Raw genomic sequence first — 19369 nt, 5'->3', positions numbered from 1 at the left:
CGTGGCTCTGCCTGTCTCAGGATGGACTTGGCCGTTGGCAGGGCTGGGCTGTGCCAGGGCACATGGCACTGTTTTGGGGGGAGGATGGTCGTTCAAGGCCTCTGCCGGGCTGCTCGGTCAGACACTAGCACGAGCCTTGAGATGCGATTTCTGGGGCAAGGGCGGGCCCCTCATGGCTGTCAAACGGTTCTGGCAGGTGGTGGGCTATGGGGGTGGCCCCTCATCCTCCCATCAGAGCCTCCCGGTGAGTCAGGGGCTCAGAGCCCCCAGGCGCAGGGGACATTTGCTGATTTTCCTCACCAATTCCTCCCAGCAGATTCCAGTTTGGGACATGGCTCTGAAAAGGCATGGGATTGGGGAGGAGTCCCCTCGGTGCGGTCCCGGTGAGGAGGAGGCTTTTTTCCGTGAGCCCTCCGGAAATCTTTTGGAATGTGATTCCATCATGACATCGGGGCAGGGAAGACAGCAGAGATGGGGACGTGGCAGGGAGGCCAGGGCATGTGGGCAGTGGTCTGTCCTTCCTAGAGGTGGCCGGGAGGATGACAGACCCCGACGCCTGGGTGCTCTTGTCCGTGGGAGGCTGCGGACCGTGCATTTTAGTGGCTGATCCCGAGAGCGGGGGTCCCCGAGGAGGCCCTGCACCCCAGCACCCCTGAGTCAGGGTCTGGCTGTACCCTGCTGGCCACCTTTAGGAGCCTCGTCTCCCCATCTGAAAAATGGGCCAGTAAGCCCACCCTGCAGGCTTCTGAGGGCCATGGAGGGGAGCTGAGGAGTGACTTCAGGTTCATTTCAGGGCTGTACCCGGAAAGCTTCGGTGAACAGAGCAGAGGTGGGTCCTGGGCTCAGTGAGCTACCACCGTGAGGAGCCAGGGGGTGTGAGTGAGCCTTGCAAACTGTGAAGCCTTTGATAGCAGCGCCGTCCCCAGACGGGATGGAGGCATTCACAAACACTTCCTCCCCGGGGGCCTTGTGGCTGCTGCCTTCAGAGGCCAGCTCGCTGTCACAGATCTGGCCGTCACAGATAACCCTCCGTAGTTCGGGTTCCCCCAGAAGCAGACCCTGAGACAAGGACCCAAAGGCCAGCGGTGGAGAATGAGCCCGGGGAAGGACTCGCAGCCCCCAAAGGGTGTGATGAGAGGCAAGTGGGGGGCGCCTGGGGGGCTCAGTCGGTTGAGGGTCCGACGTCGGCTAGGTCATGATCTCACGGTTCATGAGTTCAGGCCCTGCGTCGGGCTCTGTGCTGACAGCTCAGAGCCCACTTCAGATCCTCCGTTCCCCTCTCTCTCTGCCCCTTCCCCACCAGTTCTCTTGCTCTCTCTCAAGAATAAATAAACTTAAAAAAAAAAAAAGAGGCCAGCCCGTTCTGCTTGGGGACAGTGTGGAGCTGGTGTATTCATCAGCTCACTGTGTCACTGGCCGAGGCTGTTGCCACCGGCATGGACTCGCAGACACTTGGGCGGGGGGTGGGCTTGCATCAGCCTCTGGTCACAAGGGTTGCTGAGGTGCCACGATTTCTGGTTCAGAAGATCTCTCATCTGTGGTCTTCCAGCAGCTTCTGTGAGGCAGGAACAGGGGTGGACCTGCTTTAGCGATGGGGATTCTCATTATCTCAGAGGGGAGGAGGTTCCCCAGGGAGCCACAGGGAGGGTGCGGGACTGGCGGCTGGGGTCTGCCCAGGTCTGCCCAGCCAGTGCCAACAGATGCACACCTCCAGGGGGCACTGTCCACATGGAATGTCATGTGGAGCAAGGCTGTGGCCTGTCTTCCCTCCAGACTTCCTCAGACCTGGCATGGGGTCCAATCTCAGCCCTTCCCACTCCTTCCTCAGTTTCCCCTTCCAGTTCCTGGCCCTCTCCCCTCCCAGGATTCTGATCTCGAGACCATTTTGGAGTAGCACCAGCCCAGAAACTGTTTCCCAAAGCCTGAGCCAAGATGCTGTCTGCTCCCAGGAGGAGCCCGGATTCGTGAATGGACACAAAGAAGTATCTCTGGGGCCAAGCTGGAGAAGGGGGAGGCTCTCAGGGCCCAGGGCCAGCTGGGCCTTGGGCTGTCCTTGCCTCTGTGGGACAGACAGACAGACCCCCTTTGTGTGGAAGCCTGGACAAGTCTCTTTAGTCCTCTGTCCTCTTTAGTCTTTAGCCTGGACCCAGTGCCACCACTGCCAGGCACGGCCCAGCTGGGGAGTGGTGGCCTCTATACTTCTCTTGGGTCTGGGCTTATTTGGAAGAGGAGTACTTCTCTCTGGGCACTACCACCCCGGGCCCAGGCTCGGAGGAGGGAGGAACCACAGAAGGTCGAAGGCTGGGCCTGGCCCCTCCAGCATGAAATGGGGTGAGGTGGGGTGGGAGGGGAGGTGAGTAGCTGGGATGTTAGGTGTCGAGGTGGTGGGGACCCGGCAGGTCAGCCCCTTTAGACCCTGCCTGGGGCGGACATGTTGCACCTGCTGCCTGTCGAGAGCCCGGGGTGGGTGTGGTGTAGAAAGCATGCCTTTAAAAATTTTTAAAAAGATTTTACCGTTTATTTATTTATGTATTTATTTGTGTTTATTTTTGAGAGAGAGAGATACAGAGCATGAGTTGGGGAAAGCCAGAGAGAGGGAGAGACAGAATCCGAAGGAGACTCCTGGCTCTGAGCTGTCAGCACAGAGCCCAATGCGGGGCTCGAACTCATAGACCTCGAGATCATGACCTGAGCCAAAGTTGGATGCTTAACCGACCGAGCCATCCGGGCGCTCCTTAAAGATTTTATTTTTAAGTACTCTCTGCACCCATCATGGGGCTTGAACCCACAACCCTGAGCTGGAGAGTTGCATGCTCCATGAACTGAGCCGGCCAGGGGCCCCCAAAGTGCACCTTTGCAGACCCCACCCAGACCTCGCCTGGAGAAGCCTGGCTGCTCTGTTAACCTTTGACTCCAGGACAACATACAGGAGGGCCTGCCTTTCGATTTCAGCTTGAAAACTGGGGAACCAGCACCCCAATCAAGATGCTACACATTGCCAGTTGCTAGAAACTTCCTAAATGCCCCTTCCAGGCACTGTCCCCCAGTCCCAAGCACCCCGTCCTGGATTTTATCATCAAAGGCTCCTTTGCCGATTCTTGAAGTTGATACGAATAGAACCAGAGAGTGGGTCCCGTCATCCGTCGCCGTCCCGTCATCCGTCGCCGTGTCTGAGGTACATCCTGGTTTGTGTGCCCGTGTCCAGCCAGTGTGGGGTCCTGTGGTGCGGCTCTTTCGCCCTGGATGGGCGCTTGGGTGGTTACCAGTGCTCCTGTTGGGACCAGCCCCCTCCCTCCCCCAACCCCTCCAATGGGGTGGGTCTGAGAATGCCTGGTGTCAAGTGTTGGTACAAAAAATGGATGTTGGTTAGAGAGGCAAATGACCGTCAGACCCAGTGGAATGCTGCAGAAATATAAGGAAATATAAAGAAATATAAAGAAAATATAAAGAAAACAACTTATCCCCAGTGTCTCCTCTGGTGCCCCCCGTCGTACCTCCTGCTTTTCCAGGTCAGCTCACTGGCCCTGCCCCTCGTGTGACCTTGGCCACGCCCCTTATCCTGGCTGGATTGACCCATGTCTCAGGAGTCGGTCTACTCCAGAGGTTTTGTGAGATTTTAAAAGTCTGGGACTGTTCTGAACTCATTATCTCAAGTCTGAATGGCTTCATAAACAGAGTGGGATGAGGGGTTATTTGGTTATTTGCCAGGCATTACCTGTCGCGCGCCTGGCTCTGCACTGGTACCAAGAAGACACAGATGAAGTGGGGCGAGCGTGCAGTCCAGGGGCCAAGACCGACCCAGAAACACCCAAACACGTGTTGCGGGCACCGGGAGAGGGGCTTCACAGGCAGTTGTGGGAGTCCAAACTCTCTCTGCCTGGGAGTGCTCCAGGAAGAGAAAGACAGAAGGAGGTCCACATAAGCGACAGCTTGTGCAGTGGCCTAGAGGTGAGAGAAGGCTCTTTGCTATGCAGCCTGGATGGGAGTGTGAGGATCAAGCAGAGCTTTTCAGTGGGGCCTTTTCACCTGGGCTTTGAAGGCTGAATAGGAGTTCTCCAGCTGGAGAAGAGGGAAAGACTTTGAAGCAGAAGAAAAGATGTGTGGAAGGCCTACAGCCATGATGACTATGGACCATGAGGAGGGCTTTCTTGGGGTAAGGAGAAATTGCAGGGTTTGAGTCAAGGAGAGGAAACAAAAGAAGCAGGTCCCCCTGGAACACAGGCTTTTCTTCCTTTTTTTTTTTTTTAACTTTAGAGAGAGACAGAGAGAGCATAAGCAGGGGAGAAGGGCAGAGGGGGATAGAGAATCTTAAGCAGGCTCCACAAATGGCATGGAGCCCATCCACCCCCATGGATGCGGGCTTCATCCCACGACCCTGGGGTCATGACCTGAGCTGAAATAAAGAATTGGACGCTCAACTGACCGAGCCACCCAGGCACCCCCAGGCTCTTCTCTTTGTTCTCGGCTTGGCCCGGGCTCTTGTGCTGTGGGTCTGCCAGAGTCTTTCCCTGACCCGTGAGATCTGAGAGTCTCGGTGTAGGGTTTCTGAAATGGGAGGTTCTGACTAAGCCGGGGTTTGGGGGGACTGGGGATCATGGGCCACTTGTGGCCAGGGCTGCTCTGACCACTGGCCAAGGAGGCAGTGATTTCAGGAGCTGCAGGAGGCTCTATCCCTTCCCTTCTTTGCCTCTAGATTCTCCATCCTGGAGAGGATGCCCAGATACATTATACTACAGTGTAAAAGACTGATGGCAGAACCACGGACAGGACTGAAAGGGGAAGTGAGTGCAGTGGAAAGAATAAGCCAGGAGTCAGAAGGTCTGGGGTCACATCTCAGCTGTGTTGCTTCTAGCTTGTGGCTTAACTTCTGTGAATCCTGTATAAAATGACAGTCATAATCTCGGCCCTGCTTACTCGCAGCAAGGTTCAGAGAAGAGGAGGGAAGTGAAAGCATTGGGTGATTCTTTTATTTACTTATTTTTAATTTATGGGCACCACTTAATCTCATCTATATTTCGTTTTGCTTCTAAATGTTGACAGATTAAATTTTTATTTTTTTAAGCTTATTTATTTACTTTGAGAGGCAGAGACAGCATGAGCAGGGGAGAGGCAGAGAAAGAGGCAGAAAGGGAATCCCAAGCAGACTTCGCGCTGCCAGCGCAGAGCCAGACACGGGGCTCGAACCCACGAATCCATGAGATCATGACCTGAGCCAAAACCTAGACTTGGACGTTTAACCGACTGAGTCCCCCAGGCGCCCAGTTTTAACCATTTTCAAGTGTGTGCTTCAGCAGCGTTCAGCATATTCACATTGCCATCACCATGGTCGTCTCCAGAACCCTTCCGTCTTCTCAAACTGAGACTCTATCCCCGTTACACACCGTCCCCTCCCGCTGCCCCTGATACCAGCACCTTCTTTCTGTCTCCATGGAGTTGGTGACTCTGTGCGTCTCCATCCTATACGTGGAATCCTATATGATCTGCCCTTTTGTACCTGGTTTGTTCCATTGAGTGTAACGTCCCCAAAGCTAATCACGTTATAGCAGGTGCAGGTTCCCTTCCTTTTTAAAGCTGAATAATATCCTCCTGTTGTGTGGATGGACCACACTTTGTTATCCATCCAGCTGTGATGGGCACTTCGCGTCCACCCGGGGCCCCTGTGAATCACCCTGCTGTGGGGGTGGGGGGGCAAGTATCTCTACGAGTCCCCTCTTTCAGTTCTCCCAGAAGTGGGGTTCCTGGATCGTACGGTGGTTTTTCGTGTGATTCTGGGGGGAGCCTCTGTCTTGTGTCCAGTGGCGGCTGCGCGTTTACTTTCCCACCTGCTTCTCCACGTCCTCACCGGTGCTTGTCTTCTGGTTTTGGGGGAATGGCCGCCCTTATGGGTGTGGATCGGGGAGGCCTATGTCTGAGAGGGAAGCCTTTTCACCTCACTTCACGTTATAGCACGTGCTCTGGAGGTGCTATGGGAGGCAGACAGGGATCAGCTCGTACTGAGTGCCTACTGTGTGCAGGGAGCTCACGCGGCACGTGTTGTCCTCCGTGAGGCAGGCATCGTTACCTTCCCAGAGCGCGGACAGTTCTGGGCTGGAATCCTGGCCCTGTCTGTGTCTAGCTGTCATGCCTTAGACGTTTGGGGATTTGATTTTTTCTGGGCCTCAGTTTCCCCAGCTAAGAAATGGGGGCAGTCATAGGGCCTGCCTCATTGGCAGTGAGGATTCATAGTAACAGAATCATTAACGTCAGTCACGCGCCTGCAGATGCTGAGTGCTGTGTGCAGATTAGCCCATTTCACCCTTTTATAATCTTCTGAGGGGGGTGCTGGGGTTAACCCCATTGCTCAGATGAGAAAACTGAGGCCCGGAGAGCTTTAGCAGCTTGCACATGGACTCGTGACTAGAGGGGAGTGGGGCTAGGACTGAATCTGGATCATCTGAGCCCTGAGCTCCCAGTCTTAATTATAAACTCTGTTGCGTACGCAGTAGGTGATTGGAGGAGGGTGTAAACCCAAGCAGAGGCGTAGGGAGGCGAGGAGGAAATCCCCAGGCCTGGCTCCACCCCAGCGGAGAAGAGCAGTGGGTGAACAGCACCGTACGGTGTGGCACACGCTCCCTTGTGTGCTGGGAGCTGTGGGCTGAGTGTCTGAGTGGCCCTGCGGCAGGCGGGTGCCTCACAGGTGACCGGCTCCACGGACGGCCCCGTGACTGCATGTAGGATCGAGGGGGCAGGACAGGGCTCTGACAGCGGGACTCTCTCCCAGTTGCTTGGAGAACTGTTACTGGAATCACGGGGTTGTAACAGCTCCTGCGTTCGGAGTGTTCGCCTAGTCCAGTCCGTGCTGCGTCCGAAGGCTGCCCTCTGCACTGTGCCCCACCGCCGGTCCAAACCCTAGAAACCCGAGCATTTGCCACTTTAATAAAGGACTGGGAGAGGCCCCTCCCGGGATGCCAGTGCTGTATTAGACAGGCCACCAAGGAGCACTTGAAAGTGTTCTGGTGTTTGTCTTGGGAGGAGGAAAGGAAAGTAAGTTTTCTGCCATCCATCCTTCCATCCATTCGGACATCTGTTTATCCACCTATCTATTTATTTTTTATCAAGCTATGTGCCTATCTCTCCTACTCACATATTCACCCACCTACCTCTTCGTCCGTCCATCCATCCATCCATCCATCCATCCATCCATCCATCCTCCAAACTTCCCGTCCATCTGTCCCTCCATCCCTCCATCTATCCATCTATCCATTGTCCACCCAACATCCATCCTCCAAACTCCCTGTTTATCCATTCATCCATCCATGCATCCATCCTTCCAGACAAATATGTACTTAACTAGTTATTTGTCTATCAAGCCATTTGTCTTCTCTTTGGTCTGCTTACCTACCCACCTACCCATCCAGCTAGTTCCACACTCAGTTAGTTGGTAATGTACTGGAAAGGACAGCTGTGGTTCTGTGGACAGTGGGAGAGCCAATGAAAGGATTTAATAAAGTCACATTATTTTCTGCTTTTCATGATCAGTTAAAAATGGCTGGATTTGGGGAAAGAATGTTAAATTTGGGATCTGTAATACCAAGGTACATCCATCATGTCTTTGGGGAGCTGTGGGCATAAGGGCAACATTTTGCAGGTGCCAAGGCAGCTCTTCTGGCCCTGGGATAGTTGGGTGATGTGGGAAGACAGCCCAAGTCCATGTGTCATCCTGCGGTGAGCTCCTTTGCTCTGGGCAGCCATGTGCTGAGTGAAGGGTCAGGGTTCCTGGGGAATGAGGAGGAAATGATGCCGCGGTTCTCCTGCGACACAGAGAATGCTGGAACACTAGGATCCTGCGGCTGGGATTGCCTCATGACCCCTGCCCCTGGCTCAGCTCCCAATGGGCTCCTCCCTGCCTCTGAACACCCCCCTCCTTCCCACTCCTCCTGATGCACTTCGGTCTCCAGAAATTCCCTCTGCTATCTCCATCGTACGACCGTCGTGGGTGTGAGATCACGCCCTGGCAGAGGACTGGTCTTCCTTGTTTAAATCTTTACACCATAAAAGTATTGGCATAATGACCTCAAGAGGATTTCCTCCCAACCTTTTATTGTGGAAAATTCCAAACTTGTAGCAAAAAGTTGCAAGAAACATTCCATGAACTTGCCTGAGTGCCATTCGCTTAGAGTCACCGGATATTAGCCTTTTGCAGTGTTGGCTTTATCACTTATTCTTTGCTCTGAACCTTTTGAGGATGCACTGCAGACGTCAGACACTTCATCTTCAAGCAGATCAGCTTGTATCTCCTAAGGAAGGATGTTCTTCTCCACAACTGGGACACCCTTATCTCACCCAGAAATCCAGCACTTGGTACAATGCTGGGGTCCATCTTTATCTTCCCTCAAGGCCCTTAAAAGAATTAAAAATAATTTTTTTTTAGTTTATTGATTTTGGGAGAGAAAGAGAGAGGGCATTCCAAGCAAGCTCTGAGCTGTGAGCACAGAGCCCAACATGGGGCTCAAACCCACAAACTGTGAGATCATGACCTGAGCTGAGGTCTGACACTCAACTGACTGAGCCCCCAGGTGTCCCTATAATAGTTGATTTTGTTTGTATCTGGCTTCTTTCACTCAGTATCATGTGGTTGAGGTCTGTATGTGTAGCAGGTATCAGAATGTTATTCCTTTTTATAGCTGAGTAATATCCTATCACATGGAAGGATCTACCCGTCCGGGTGCAGCCAAGATTGACAACCACTGCCCTAGATTTAAAAACAATGGAGACCAAGATGGTGGAGCAGCATGGAAATTCTCTGCTTCTTTCTTCCCTGAAATGTAGCTAGATCAGCACCAAACCATTCTGCACACCTAGAAAATTGATCTGAGGACTGACACAACAATCTGCGTAACTGGAGCCACAGAACCCGGCAGGAGCGTGGCGCGGAGAGGTGAACTAGGGGAGAAAGAAGCTGTGGAGGGTCGGGGGCTGGCTGTTTTTGTTGGCAGAGAACCACTGGCCTAACCTCTTACCGCTTCATCTCCGAATTGGAATAATCCTATCTACTTTGCAAGGATGTAGTGGGCTTTAATGTGAGGTATCTGGATGGGTCAACTGCCAATAAGAAAATGGTTCCCTGGACTCTCTGGGGACTTTCCAGGAAGAGGCAAAAGGAATGCTCATTCCGTGAGTACCAGTATATGCCAGGCACTCCCACGTGGGCTCTTGAGCCATATTATCTCATGGTAGCTGTAGGCTAGGTAATAGTTTCTCCTTTCACAGCAAGGAAGCTGCAGCCTGGAGCCAATAGGTGATTGATGTGCAGAGCACCTCAGCAACTGTGCAGAGATTTCCCACCCATCTGTGCCCAGCTCCAAGGCCCCGCTCCGTCCTGTTCAGGATGGGAATTCAGCCCGTGCCCTTGCCTCCCTGCCAGCTCTGACTCTGGGAGGTTTCCATGAGGAGTTGGCCTCCCCAGACCGCAATTGCCATGCCCACATGGTCATCTAAGCAGTAGGGCTGGCCGCAGAATGGAGATTCTGTTCTCCAGAGGGGAGGAAGGAAGGCCCATTTGCCTCCTTTAGTTTAACTACTGATGCCCGCTGGAGATATCAACTCTTGTAAGAGAAACTTCCCCCAGTCTTGAAGGCTGCTATCTGACTGTCAGCTCTGTTCTAGAACATTCTGTATTTTATGTGTGTTTCCTCTGTTAAAAATGACTCCCTTATCCATCTTCTGGGGAATGGATAAACAAGCCATTGTATGTCCACACCATGGCATAGCGCTCAGCAGTGAGAGGGCTGTACAGAAGAAAAAAGAAAAAAAAGGATGGGAGAGCTGAGACTAACTTGCCCAGAATGATAACACACGATCTGGGAGGGCCTGTTTTCTTCTTGTATAAAATGAGTTTGTCTTAGACACATTTCAAATAGAAAATAAGTAAATCTCTACTTGCCATTCAGAACAGTTTCTTTCCATCTGGGAATGCACTTGGACTTTCTGAAATAAATTCCTCATGGGGTGCCTGGGTGGTTCAGTCGGTGGAGCGTCCGACTTCGGTTCAGGTCAGGATCTCACGGTTTGTGAGTTTGAGCCCTGCATCGGGCTCTGTGCTGGCAGCTCAGGGCTTGGAGCCTGCTTTGGATTCTGTGTCTCCCTCTCTCCCTGCCCCGCCCCCACTCACACTCTGATTCTCTACCAAAAATCACCAAACATTAAAAAAATTAAAATAAAGTCTTTTTTTTTTTTTTTTTTTTTTTTTTTTTTTTTTTTTTTTTTAATTTTTTTATTTTTTTTTCTAGGAGAGAGAGAGACAGCGTGAGCAGGGGAGGGTCAGAGAGAGAGGGAGTCACAGACTCTGAAACAGCTCCAGGCTCTGAGCTGGCAGTCAGCACAGAGCCTGATGTGGGGCTTGAGCCCACGAATCGTGAGATCCTGACCTGAGCCGAAGTCGGACGCTTAACCGACTGAACCACCCAGGTGCCCCTAAAATAAAGTCTTTTTAGGTGTTAAAAAAAAACCCCACCAACACGCTGCGGCCCAACCATGTTGCTCCATTTATATGACAGTCTGGAAGGGCAAAGCCGTCGGGGCAGAGAGCAGAGGGAGATGGGGTATAATGGGGCCGAGAACAGGAGTGGGGTGCCAGCGGCGTGTGAGCATTTTAGAAGGGATGAAGGAGGGGCGCCTGCGTGGCTTAGTCAGTTAAGCGTCCGACTTTCGCTTAGGTCATGATCTTGCGGTTCGTGGGTTCGAGCCCCGCGTCGGGCTCTGTGCTGACTGCCAGCTCGGAGCCTGGAGCCTGTTTCAGTCTGTGCTGCCTCTCTCTCTGACCCTCCCTTGCTCACGCTGTCTCTCTCTCTCTCTCTCCTAGAAATAAAAAAAAAAAAAAAAAAAAAGAAGGGATTAAGGAGCTGTTCTTTATCTTGATTGTGGTGGTGGTTACACTACAGTTGCCCAAACTCATAAAACAGAGGAGTAAAAAAAAAAAAAAAAAAATAAAAGGGCAAGAAAGAAATTAGGCCACAAGGAGGTAAACAAAAGTTCTTGCTTCTGGAGGGTTGTGGGAACTCTTTCTTGGGTGTTTGCCCCCGGCCCCGGGGCCTGGTTGGCTGGCCCTTTTCTCCATCCGCCTTTCTCCCCATTCAGTGGCTGCAGCACAAGGCAGAGACAAGGAGGGTTTTGTGGAACCAGAAACAATTAAGGAATTGCCCATTGCGGGTCACTGTGGCAACATGACGGCGCCCTCGGACCCGTGAGGTTGGCACTGTGGGTAGCTTATTGGTGTTTGTTAAGGTGACAGAAGAGGGGGCTGCCAGGCCGTGCCTGGCGACAGGTGGACGGGAGCTCCCTCAGCCCCAGACTTGGTTTCCCACCTTGGAGGAAGGTGTCAGCTGTGTCCCTGCCCAGGTGACCTCCGCCCTCCCTCTTGCCCTGTTGGCACAGCCCGATGGGCAGACTTTTGGGCAGAATCTATCAAAATTAACACCCTGCATCCCTCTGTTTGTGTCTCTAGGGCTATTGTAGCAAACGACCACACACTCTTTGGCTTTAAAAGTACGGAAATCTGGGCTCCCAGCTCTGGAAGCCGCAAGTCCAAAGTCAGGGTGGCGGGAGGGTGGATTCCTTCTGGAGGCTCCGAAGGAGGAGCAGCCCTCGGTGTCCCTTGGCAGGTGGACACATCCCTGCAGGCTCTGCCTCCACTCTCACGTGGGCGTCCCCTCTGTGTCTCTCCTCTTCCCGGGGAGCCCCAGTCGTGGCAGACTGGGGGCTCGCCCTCCTCCAGAGGGACATCATCTTAACTGCTAACATCTCCAACGGCTCTGTTTCCAAGTGTGGCTGCTCTCCGGGGTGCCCAGGGTTAGGAACATCAACGTAGGACTTTGGGGAAGACACAGTTCAGTCTGTAACACTGCTTTGGTTGTTCTATAAGCGTCCCTTCTTAAGGCACTCCTGGCCACCGAAACCGGCTTCCTGGAGAAGGTGAGCTGATGGGCTGGTTGTTTTGGCCTCCTGGGGAGGCTGTGCTTCTTTGGGGTCCCCAGCTCCAGGAGTGAGTCCTCCCTTTTCTCTGTGACCCTAAGCCCAGAGACTCAGCTCCGGGGTTGAGTCTGCCCCTGGATGGGGTCAGACTGTGGGGTTGGCCCCCTGGAGAACTGAGCCCTGCTCAGATGCCCGGCCCTGGGACTTGCTGCCTGGGTCTTAGTTTTCTCATCTATGCAATGGGCTCATTGTGACCCTGGCCTTGTCACAAGTGGAGTGACTGCCAGATGATGGAGGCAGAGAGCAGCTGTCAGAGCAGGTGGGTGGGGGAGCAGCCGTGGACCCCTAGACTTGGCCAGGTGCTGAGGGGCCAGCACAGGAAAACCAGACCCCGGGCACATCAGGGTGGATGGCAATGTCAGGCCTGGGAGATACCTCGAGCCCTCCAGCTTTCATACCCGCCCTGCACACACTGGGCTACTTGCTCCCCAGGTGCCTTGCCTGAGTCCGTCTGCTGGTCCCTGGGCCCGAGCACCCTTTCCCCTCCTGCCTTTCTGTTTTCCTGGGGAACTCCTCTTCCTTTATCCTCAACATCGGTTTGTGGTGCCTGCTGTGGAGCCAGGCGCTGTGCCAGGCATTCAGGCGTCGTGCTCAGCCTGTGTCCTGGCCTCTTCCCTCTCCACAGCCTCACACTATGCTGTGCCCCTCCTCTAACCCCAGCCAGCACATAGTAGGTGCTCCCCAGTGTTTCTGAGGACGAGAAGCACTGATCACGTGGTATTAGGGTTTCTGCTTGGATCTGATGCCTTCTGGACCGTGAGCTCCTTGAGGAGCTCATCTCAACCCTCTGTCCCTTTGTTCTGAGTGTAGAGCCGGCATACAGAAGGTACTTAATAAATGCTCTGTGATCTGCATGGCGGCAGAGGTGCCCAACTATCCTCAGTGAAGTATACTTAGCATGGATCTAGCATACGGAATGTGCTCCGTAAGTGCCCAGTGAACCTCACTGGCACGAATCCAGCACATAGAAGGCACTCAATAAATGCTCTGTGATCCATACTGCTGTGGTACCGGCATATAAAAAGTGCTCGGCAAATTCTTGGTGAGCTGTGCTAGCCTGACAGCGGCATGCAGAGGCTCGGTATACGAGTCTGAGATGAACAGGTGAACTACCTGTTGTCCTGACCCTGAGCCCGCGTGGGCTGAGGCGATGACCCCTGCCAAGCCGCCCCAGCTTGCCGACCAGATGCTGCGACCTCACCCCCCAGCTCTCAGCTGTCCCCTCCCTGTCCTGCCAGGCCTACCTTCCCAGCCTGAGTTGAATACTCCTGTGTGCAGTCACGCCAGCCAGACCCACGCTGAGTGCCCGACTCCCTGAGGGTGTCATTTCCTACACTGTCACAGTGGCTTTCCCTCCGTGAAATGGGCCGGGCAGGGCGATAGCTCCTTCTGTGCTCTCTGAGCTCCACTGCGGAACCAAGGAGAGTCTGGAGGGGCTGAGGAGTCTCCCCGAGAACTCGGGAACACCAGGAGCGTATGTTGGTTATGACAAAGTCAACTGACAATTCTGCGTATGGATCCGTGTCTGGCAGAAATGAGCGCAGATGATCACCAAGGATGTGCACACAGATGCTCATGGGGCAGAACTCCCCACGGTGGCCCCAGACTGGAAAGTCCATGTCCAGTAGATTGGATACCTAAACTGTGTTTGGAATTCTGTATGCTCACGAACACAGCCCATGCCTGCGTCCAACGACCTGAATGAGTCCAGCGGAAGTCACGTCCGGCCCAAGAAGCTAGACAAAGAAGGGTCTGTGCTGTGTGATCCCCTTGATGGGAAGTTCAAGAATAGGCCAAATGAATCTATGATGACAGTGTCAGAGGGCGGGTTCCTTGAGGGAAGAGAGTCAGTGGGAGGGGGCAGAAGGGCACGTTCTGGGGGGCGGGGAATGAGCTCGGGCTCCCCCGGGTGGTGGTTCAGGTGGTTGTGCCCGCTGGGAGCTGTGCTGTAAGTCAATGAGGAAAATGAGAAATGGGATGGAGAGAGTGCTGTATTTAGCAGTTTTGTAACAAATATCATGTTGGGGATTAGGCACAAAATATTGGCTAGTCCAAACAGAGTGTAATAGAAAGGAGGAGGGCAGGGAGAGGAAGGGAGGGGGAGGGAAGGAGGGGGATGGGAAAGGGGGATGAAAAAGAGGGGGAAGAGTCCAGGAAGGGTGGGGGATGGGGGAAGGGGGAGGGAGAGGAAGGGAGGAGGAGAGGGAGGAGGGAGATGGGAAGGAAAAGGGGGGGAGGAGGAGGGAGGTGGGGTGGAGGAGGGGGGTCGGAAAGGGGGAGGGAGAGGCAGAGGAGGGATGCGGAGGGGAGGGATCTTTTTCCCACTAAGAGAGACTTTAAGGCCCCCTGGGAATCCTGCCACCACAGCTGCTCCCGGCTTCCTGGCCCAGCGTCCAGGAATGACGTCTCTCGTTCCAGGTTCATGAACCACCGAGTCCCCGCCCACAAGAGGTACCAGCCCACCGAGTACGAGCATGCAGCCAACTGTGCCACCCATGCTGTGAGTTAGCTTTTGGGGGGCTGAGAGCTGAGAGGGGGACACTTTCAGGTGCAGGGGGGAGGCAGCCTCTTCGTTGGCAAAATTCAGCATCTCCGTTCACTGACATCGAGTCCTCTGTGGCCCTTGGAAGAGTGAGTGGGATCTCGAGGGAAGGCTATTTGGGTAAATTGGACTGTGGTGCTGAGCATGCCTCCCCTTTTGCTCTTCGAACCTTCCGTGGCTCCCTAGAACCTGGCACAGCATCTGGCCTCCATAGCGAGCTCCCAGGCAGGTCTTAGCTCCTGTGGCGGCCCACCTCCCACGGTCACACTCTTCCCCCCAGGCTCCAGCACCTGAATGCGCTGTTTCCTGGAGAGAAGGTGCCTTTGCACCTGATGTTCCCTCTGCCTGCATATTTACCAACTGCACCTCAGCCTCGCCTCAGAAATCCTCTGGGCGGCGGGTCCCTTTGAGACTAACGAAAGACCTAGACCTCCACTATCTAGCTTGGAAGCCACTTGCACCGTGTGGCTCTTATGCACTTGACACGCAGCTCGTCTGACTGGAGATGTGCTGTGCATGTGACATACACACCGGCTTGGGAAGACCTAGCAGGAAAGACAGGATGTAAACGATCTCCTTAAAACGTGTGTGTTAATTACACGGTATTTTGGATCTATTGGGCTGAACTGATAAAGTATTAATGTTAATTGCGCCTCTTTCCTTTTAAAAATGTGGCTGGCCAGAACATCTAACGTGACCTCTGGGCCTGGAGTTATCGTTCTGTTGGCTGGTGCTGCCAGAGACCCTTTCTTTTGAAACAGTGCTCCCCACACACAGAATTGGGTACATGTTCTGGGCCTCCCTGCCCCCAGTGCGTTGGAGAGTTCTAGACTTCTCTGGGGAAGTGATGGATAAACCAAGGCGTGAGGAGGGAGGGGTTTTCTAGGGGGACCTGGCGGGGAGGGACGTTTCCTTCAGAAGGCGCTGACTACGTGTGTGCAACGTGTGTGCGACTGTGCAGGCGTGAAGTGGCTGTGGGGCGCCCAGGGCCGTGAGGCACCCAGGGCCGCGAGGCTGGGCTGTCAGTGGATGCCCTTTGGGATTTGGGGCGGTGACCAGCTGGGCACCTGGAGGTGGGCCCTTCCTGTTCACCACGACCTTCCCTAGGCTACGCTGCCCCATGTGGAGGCTGCTAGCTCCGGAGGGGGGGTGGGTGCTGCTGAAAGAAACTGAGATCAATGACCATGAAATAGAATTAAAAAATCACTACCTCACTGCTGCAGCCACCGTTCAAGTGCTCAGTGGTCACTGGTGCCCATATTGGATGGTGTGGGTCTCAGACTTGAAGACCATGGGGGAAGGGAGGGTCTGATGGGCATTGGGGGTCTGAGACTTGACCTCCATTGGGGGAGAGTCTGATGGGCATTGGGGGTCTGGGACTTGACCTCCACTGGGGGGAGGGTTTGATGGGTGGTGTGGGTCTGGGGAACAGGATGGGTGGGGTGCCCAAGGGGGCTCAGGGACTCCGTGTCCCCAGACCCCACACGGAAGGAGGGCACCGCCATGCCTCTGTCCACTCTGCTTCCAGCTTTGGATCATCCCCAGCATCCTGGGCAGCTCCAACCTCTACTTCCTGTCGGACGACGACTGGGAGACCATCTCAGCTTGGATCTACGGCCTTGGCCTTTGTGGGCTGTTTGTGGTGTCCACCGTGTTCCACACGATCTCCTGGAAGAAGAGACACCTCAGGTGCGTCTGCCTAGCCCACGGGAGGGGCGGGTGCTGGGCAGGGTGGCTGGGGCAGGGGGTGGGCCCGGTTGAGCCAGAAGGGGCCTGGTGACCCTCTGCTGGCCGGGGTCAGATCCCACCTGGGCAGACCACCTCACCCACGTGAGCCTCGTTTGCTCACCTCTGGGGATCCCGGAGAGCAAGCCTCTGGCTCCCAGTGCTACAACGAGAGATCCTCAAACTCTCAGAATGACTGTCCCCTGTTGGCCACCTCGCCGGGTTCCAGGTCCTGTACCAACATCACCCCGATCTCTTCAATAGTTCTGTGCTGTAGGCAGTCTTGGGTTTTGGTTATACTTATTTATTAGTCCTTCCTTCCTTCCTTCTTTCCTTCCTCCCTTCCTTCCTTCCTCCCTTCCTTCCTCCCTCCCTCCCTTCCTTCCTTCCTTTCTTTTTAATTTGAGAGAGAGAGAGAGGGTGTGAGCAGGGAGAGGGACAGAGAGAGAAGCTTAAGCAAGCTCCATGCCAGCAGAGCAGGGCTCCATCCCCTGAACCATGAGATCATGACCAGAGCTGAAATCAGGAGTTGGTTGCTCAATCGACTGAGCCATCCAGGCACCCCTCTTTTTTTTTTTAATGTTTGTTTTTGAGAGAGAGAGAGACAGAGACAGAACATGTGGAGGAGGGGCAGAGAGCGAGGGGGACAGAGGATCCAAAGTGGGTTCTGTGCTGGCAGCAGAGAGCCCGATTCAGGGAGTGATTTCATGAACTGCAAGATCATGACTTGAGCTGAAGTCAAACGCTTAATTTTACTGAGTCACCCAGGCACCTCAGTCTCCCGTTTTTATATTTTTGCTTTGTTTTTAATTAAAACAATTTTTTAATGTTTTATTTGTTTCTGAGAGAGAGAGAGAGACAGTGTGAGCAGGGAGGGTCAGAGAGAGGGAGACACAGAACCTGAAGCAGGCTCCAGGCTCTGAGCTAGCTGTCAGCACAGAGCCCGATGCGGGGCTCCAACCCACGAACTGTGAGATCATGACCTGAGCCAAAGTCGGACACTTAGCCAACTGAGCCACCAGGTGCCCCTGTTTTTAATTTTTAAAAACACTGTGGTGAATACACATAACATAAATCAATTGCCTTAACCAGTCTTAGGTGTCCCTCTCAGGGGCATTAAACACAGTCACATGGTTGTGCAAATACCACCATCACCTCCAGAACTTTCTTCATCTTCCTGAACTGATGCTCTGTCCCCTTTAAACATGCACTCCTCACCCCTCCTCCAGGGGTGGGTTCACCCACCCATCCTCCTCTCTGTCTCTGTGGATCTGACTCCTCTGGGGACCTCATGTAAGGCAACCGTACAATTTGTCCTCTTGTGATTGGCTTATTTCCTTTGGCGTAATGTGTTCAAACCACATTGTAGTGCATCTCACAAGTTCCTTTTTTAAAAATTTGTTTTTAATGTGTATTTATTTTTAAGAGAGACAGAGAGACAGAGCATGAGCAGGGGAGGGGCAGAAAGAGAGGGAGACACAGAATCCGAAGCAGCTCCAGGCTCTGAGCTGTCAGCACAGATCCCGACGCGGGGCTTCAACTCATGAACCTCGAGATCATGACTTGAGTCGAAGTCAGGTGCTTAACCGACTGAGCCACCCAGGCGCCCCTTCAGAACTTTCTTTATAAGGTGTTTCTTTATACATTCCACTTTATGTACGTACCACATTTTGTGCTTCCGTTCATCCGTCATTGGACTCTTCGTTCCACCTCCTGTGACTGGCGTCTTTTACTAAGCGTGACATCCCAGGGCCTGTCCATGTTGTGAACGTGGAATCCCTGTCTGTGCATCAGGACACTGAAATTTGGAAGGTGACCACATAGCTGGTCATGTCTGAGCCAAAGCTGAAACCGGCCAAGTTAAGGGATATGCTGGCCAGTTGCGGTGGCTGTGGTGACCCCTCGTCACAAGGTTCACTGCCCCCTGGCCCCTAGGAGTCCCGTGAGTCCGCCTATCCCCACTTCCTGTTGCCCATGCTTGCCGTCTCTGTGGGTCTTATCCTGCCACATTGTGTGAGCTTCCCGTGGCTGCTGTAACAAACTACCACCAACCGGGGGGCTGGGAACAACAGAATTTATTCCCTCATAGTTTAGGAGGCCAGAAGCCCAAGATCAAGGTGTCAGTGGGGCCGTGCTCCCTCCAGAGCCTCCAGGGGAGGATCCTTCCTGGCCTCTTCCAGTGTTCTTGGCACGTGGCTGTGTCCTCCGTCTGCCTGTGTCTTCCCATGCCCTTCCTCCCTGTGTGTCCCTCTGTTCCCTTTTTCTTATTAAGACACAGTTGTTGGGGCACTTGAGTGGCTCAGTCAGTAAAGCGTCTGACTCTTGGTTTCAGCTCAGGTCATGATCTCACGATTCATGAGTTCGAGCCCTGCGTCAGGCTCGGTGCTGATGGTGCAGAGCCTGCTTGGGATTCTCCGCTCCCCCTCACCCCCTCCCTCGCTTGCACTCTCCCTTTCAAAGTTTAAAAAAAAAAGACACCAGCCGTTGAGGTTACTGCCCATGTAACCAGTGGTATGACTGTTGCCCGTGGCTGTCCCCATTGGTCATGTAGTGGATGAACGTAGTGGTACCTGTCTTCGAGGTGGGATTGAAGAGTTAATGGTTGGAAATTGCTTAGACCAGGCTCTGCTTGTGGTGCGTGCCCTCTACCTGCTAGCTGTTGTTACTACTTTTATTTCCAGGCAGATATGCACAGTCACTGGTCAGGTTTCTTGAGGGTTCAAGTTTGCTGGACAGAATCACCCCTTGTATTAGTTACCTGTTGCTCTGTAATGCATGACTCTAAATCACAGAGGTTTTAAATAACTGGAAACTGTGATTATGGCTCAAAGCTTCCGAGAGTCAGAATTTCAGGAGCTTAACACCGTGGCTGTGGTTCGCAGTCTCTGGGGGAGTCAGGGTGCGGGGCCTCAGGCTGCTGCCATCTGAAGGCTTGACCGGGGCTGGAGAAGCCGTGGCAAGGTGGCTCCATCACATTGCTGCTGGCTGTTTACGGAGTGCTCAGTCCTTCCCACATGGACCTCTCCACGGATGTGTGACCCAGTTCTCCCAAAGTTAGGGGTCCAGAGGACTTACTATCTTTTAGGATCTAGG

The 19369-nt window shown here is 53.7% G+C and overlaps 1 protein-coding gene across 1 annotated transcript in view; it reads left to right on the top strand.

The window, feature by feature from the left end:
* The window catches only part of RADIL (Rap associating with DIL domain), a 132529-nt gene that overhangs the window by 10884 nt on the left and 102276 nt on the right, over positions 1-19369 (top strand). Inside the window, exons 2-3 of the mRNA XM_039226156.1 lie at positions 14428-14509; positions 16080-16240. Of these exons, the coding sequence (XP_039082087.1) occupies positions 14428-14509; positions 16080-16240 (243 nt within the window). The remainder of the gene's footprint in view (positions 1-14427; positions 14510-16079; positions 16241-19369) is intronic.

This window comes from Hyaena hyaena, unplaced genomic scaffold (genome assembly GCF_003009895.1).
Source record: "Hyaena hyaena isolate Hyena2069 unplaced genomic scaffold, ASM300989v1 scaffold_20, whole genome shotgun sequence".
NCBI lineage: Eukaryota > Metazoa > Chordata > Mammalia > Carnivora > Hyaenidae > Hyaena > Hyaena hyaena.
Note: the sequence above shows the minus strand (reverse complement) of the source record. Positions and strands in the feature narration are given on the sequence as shown.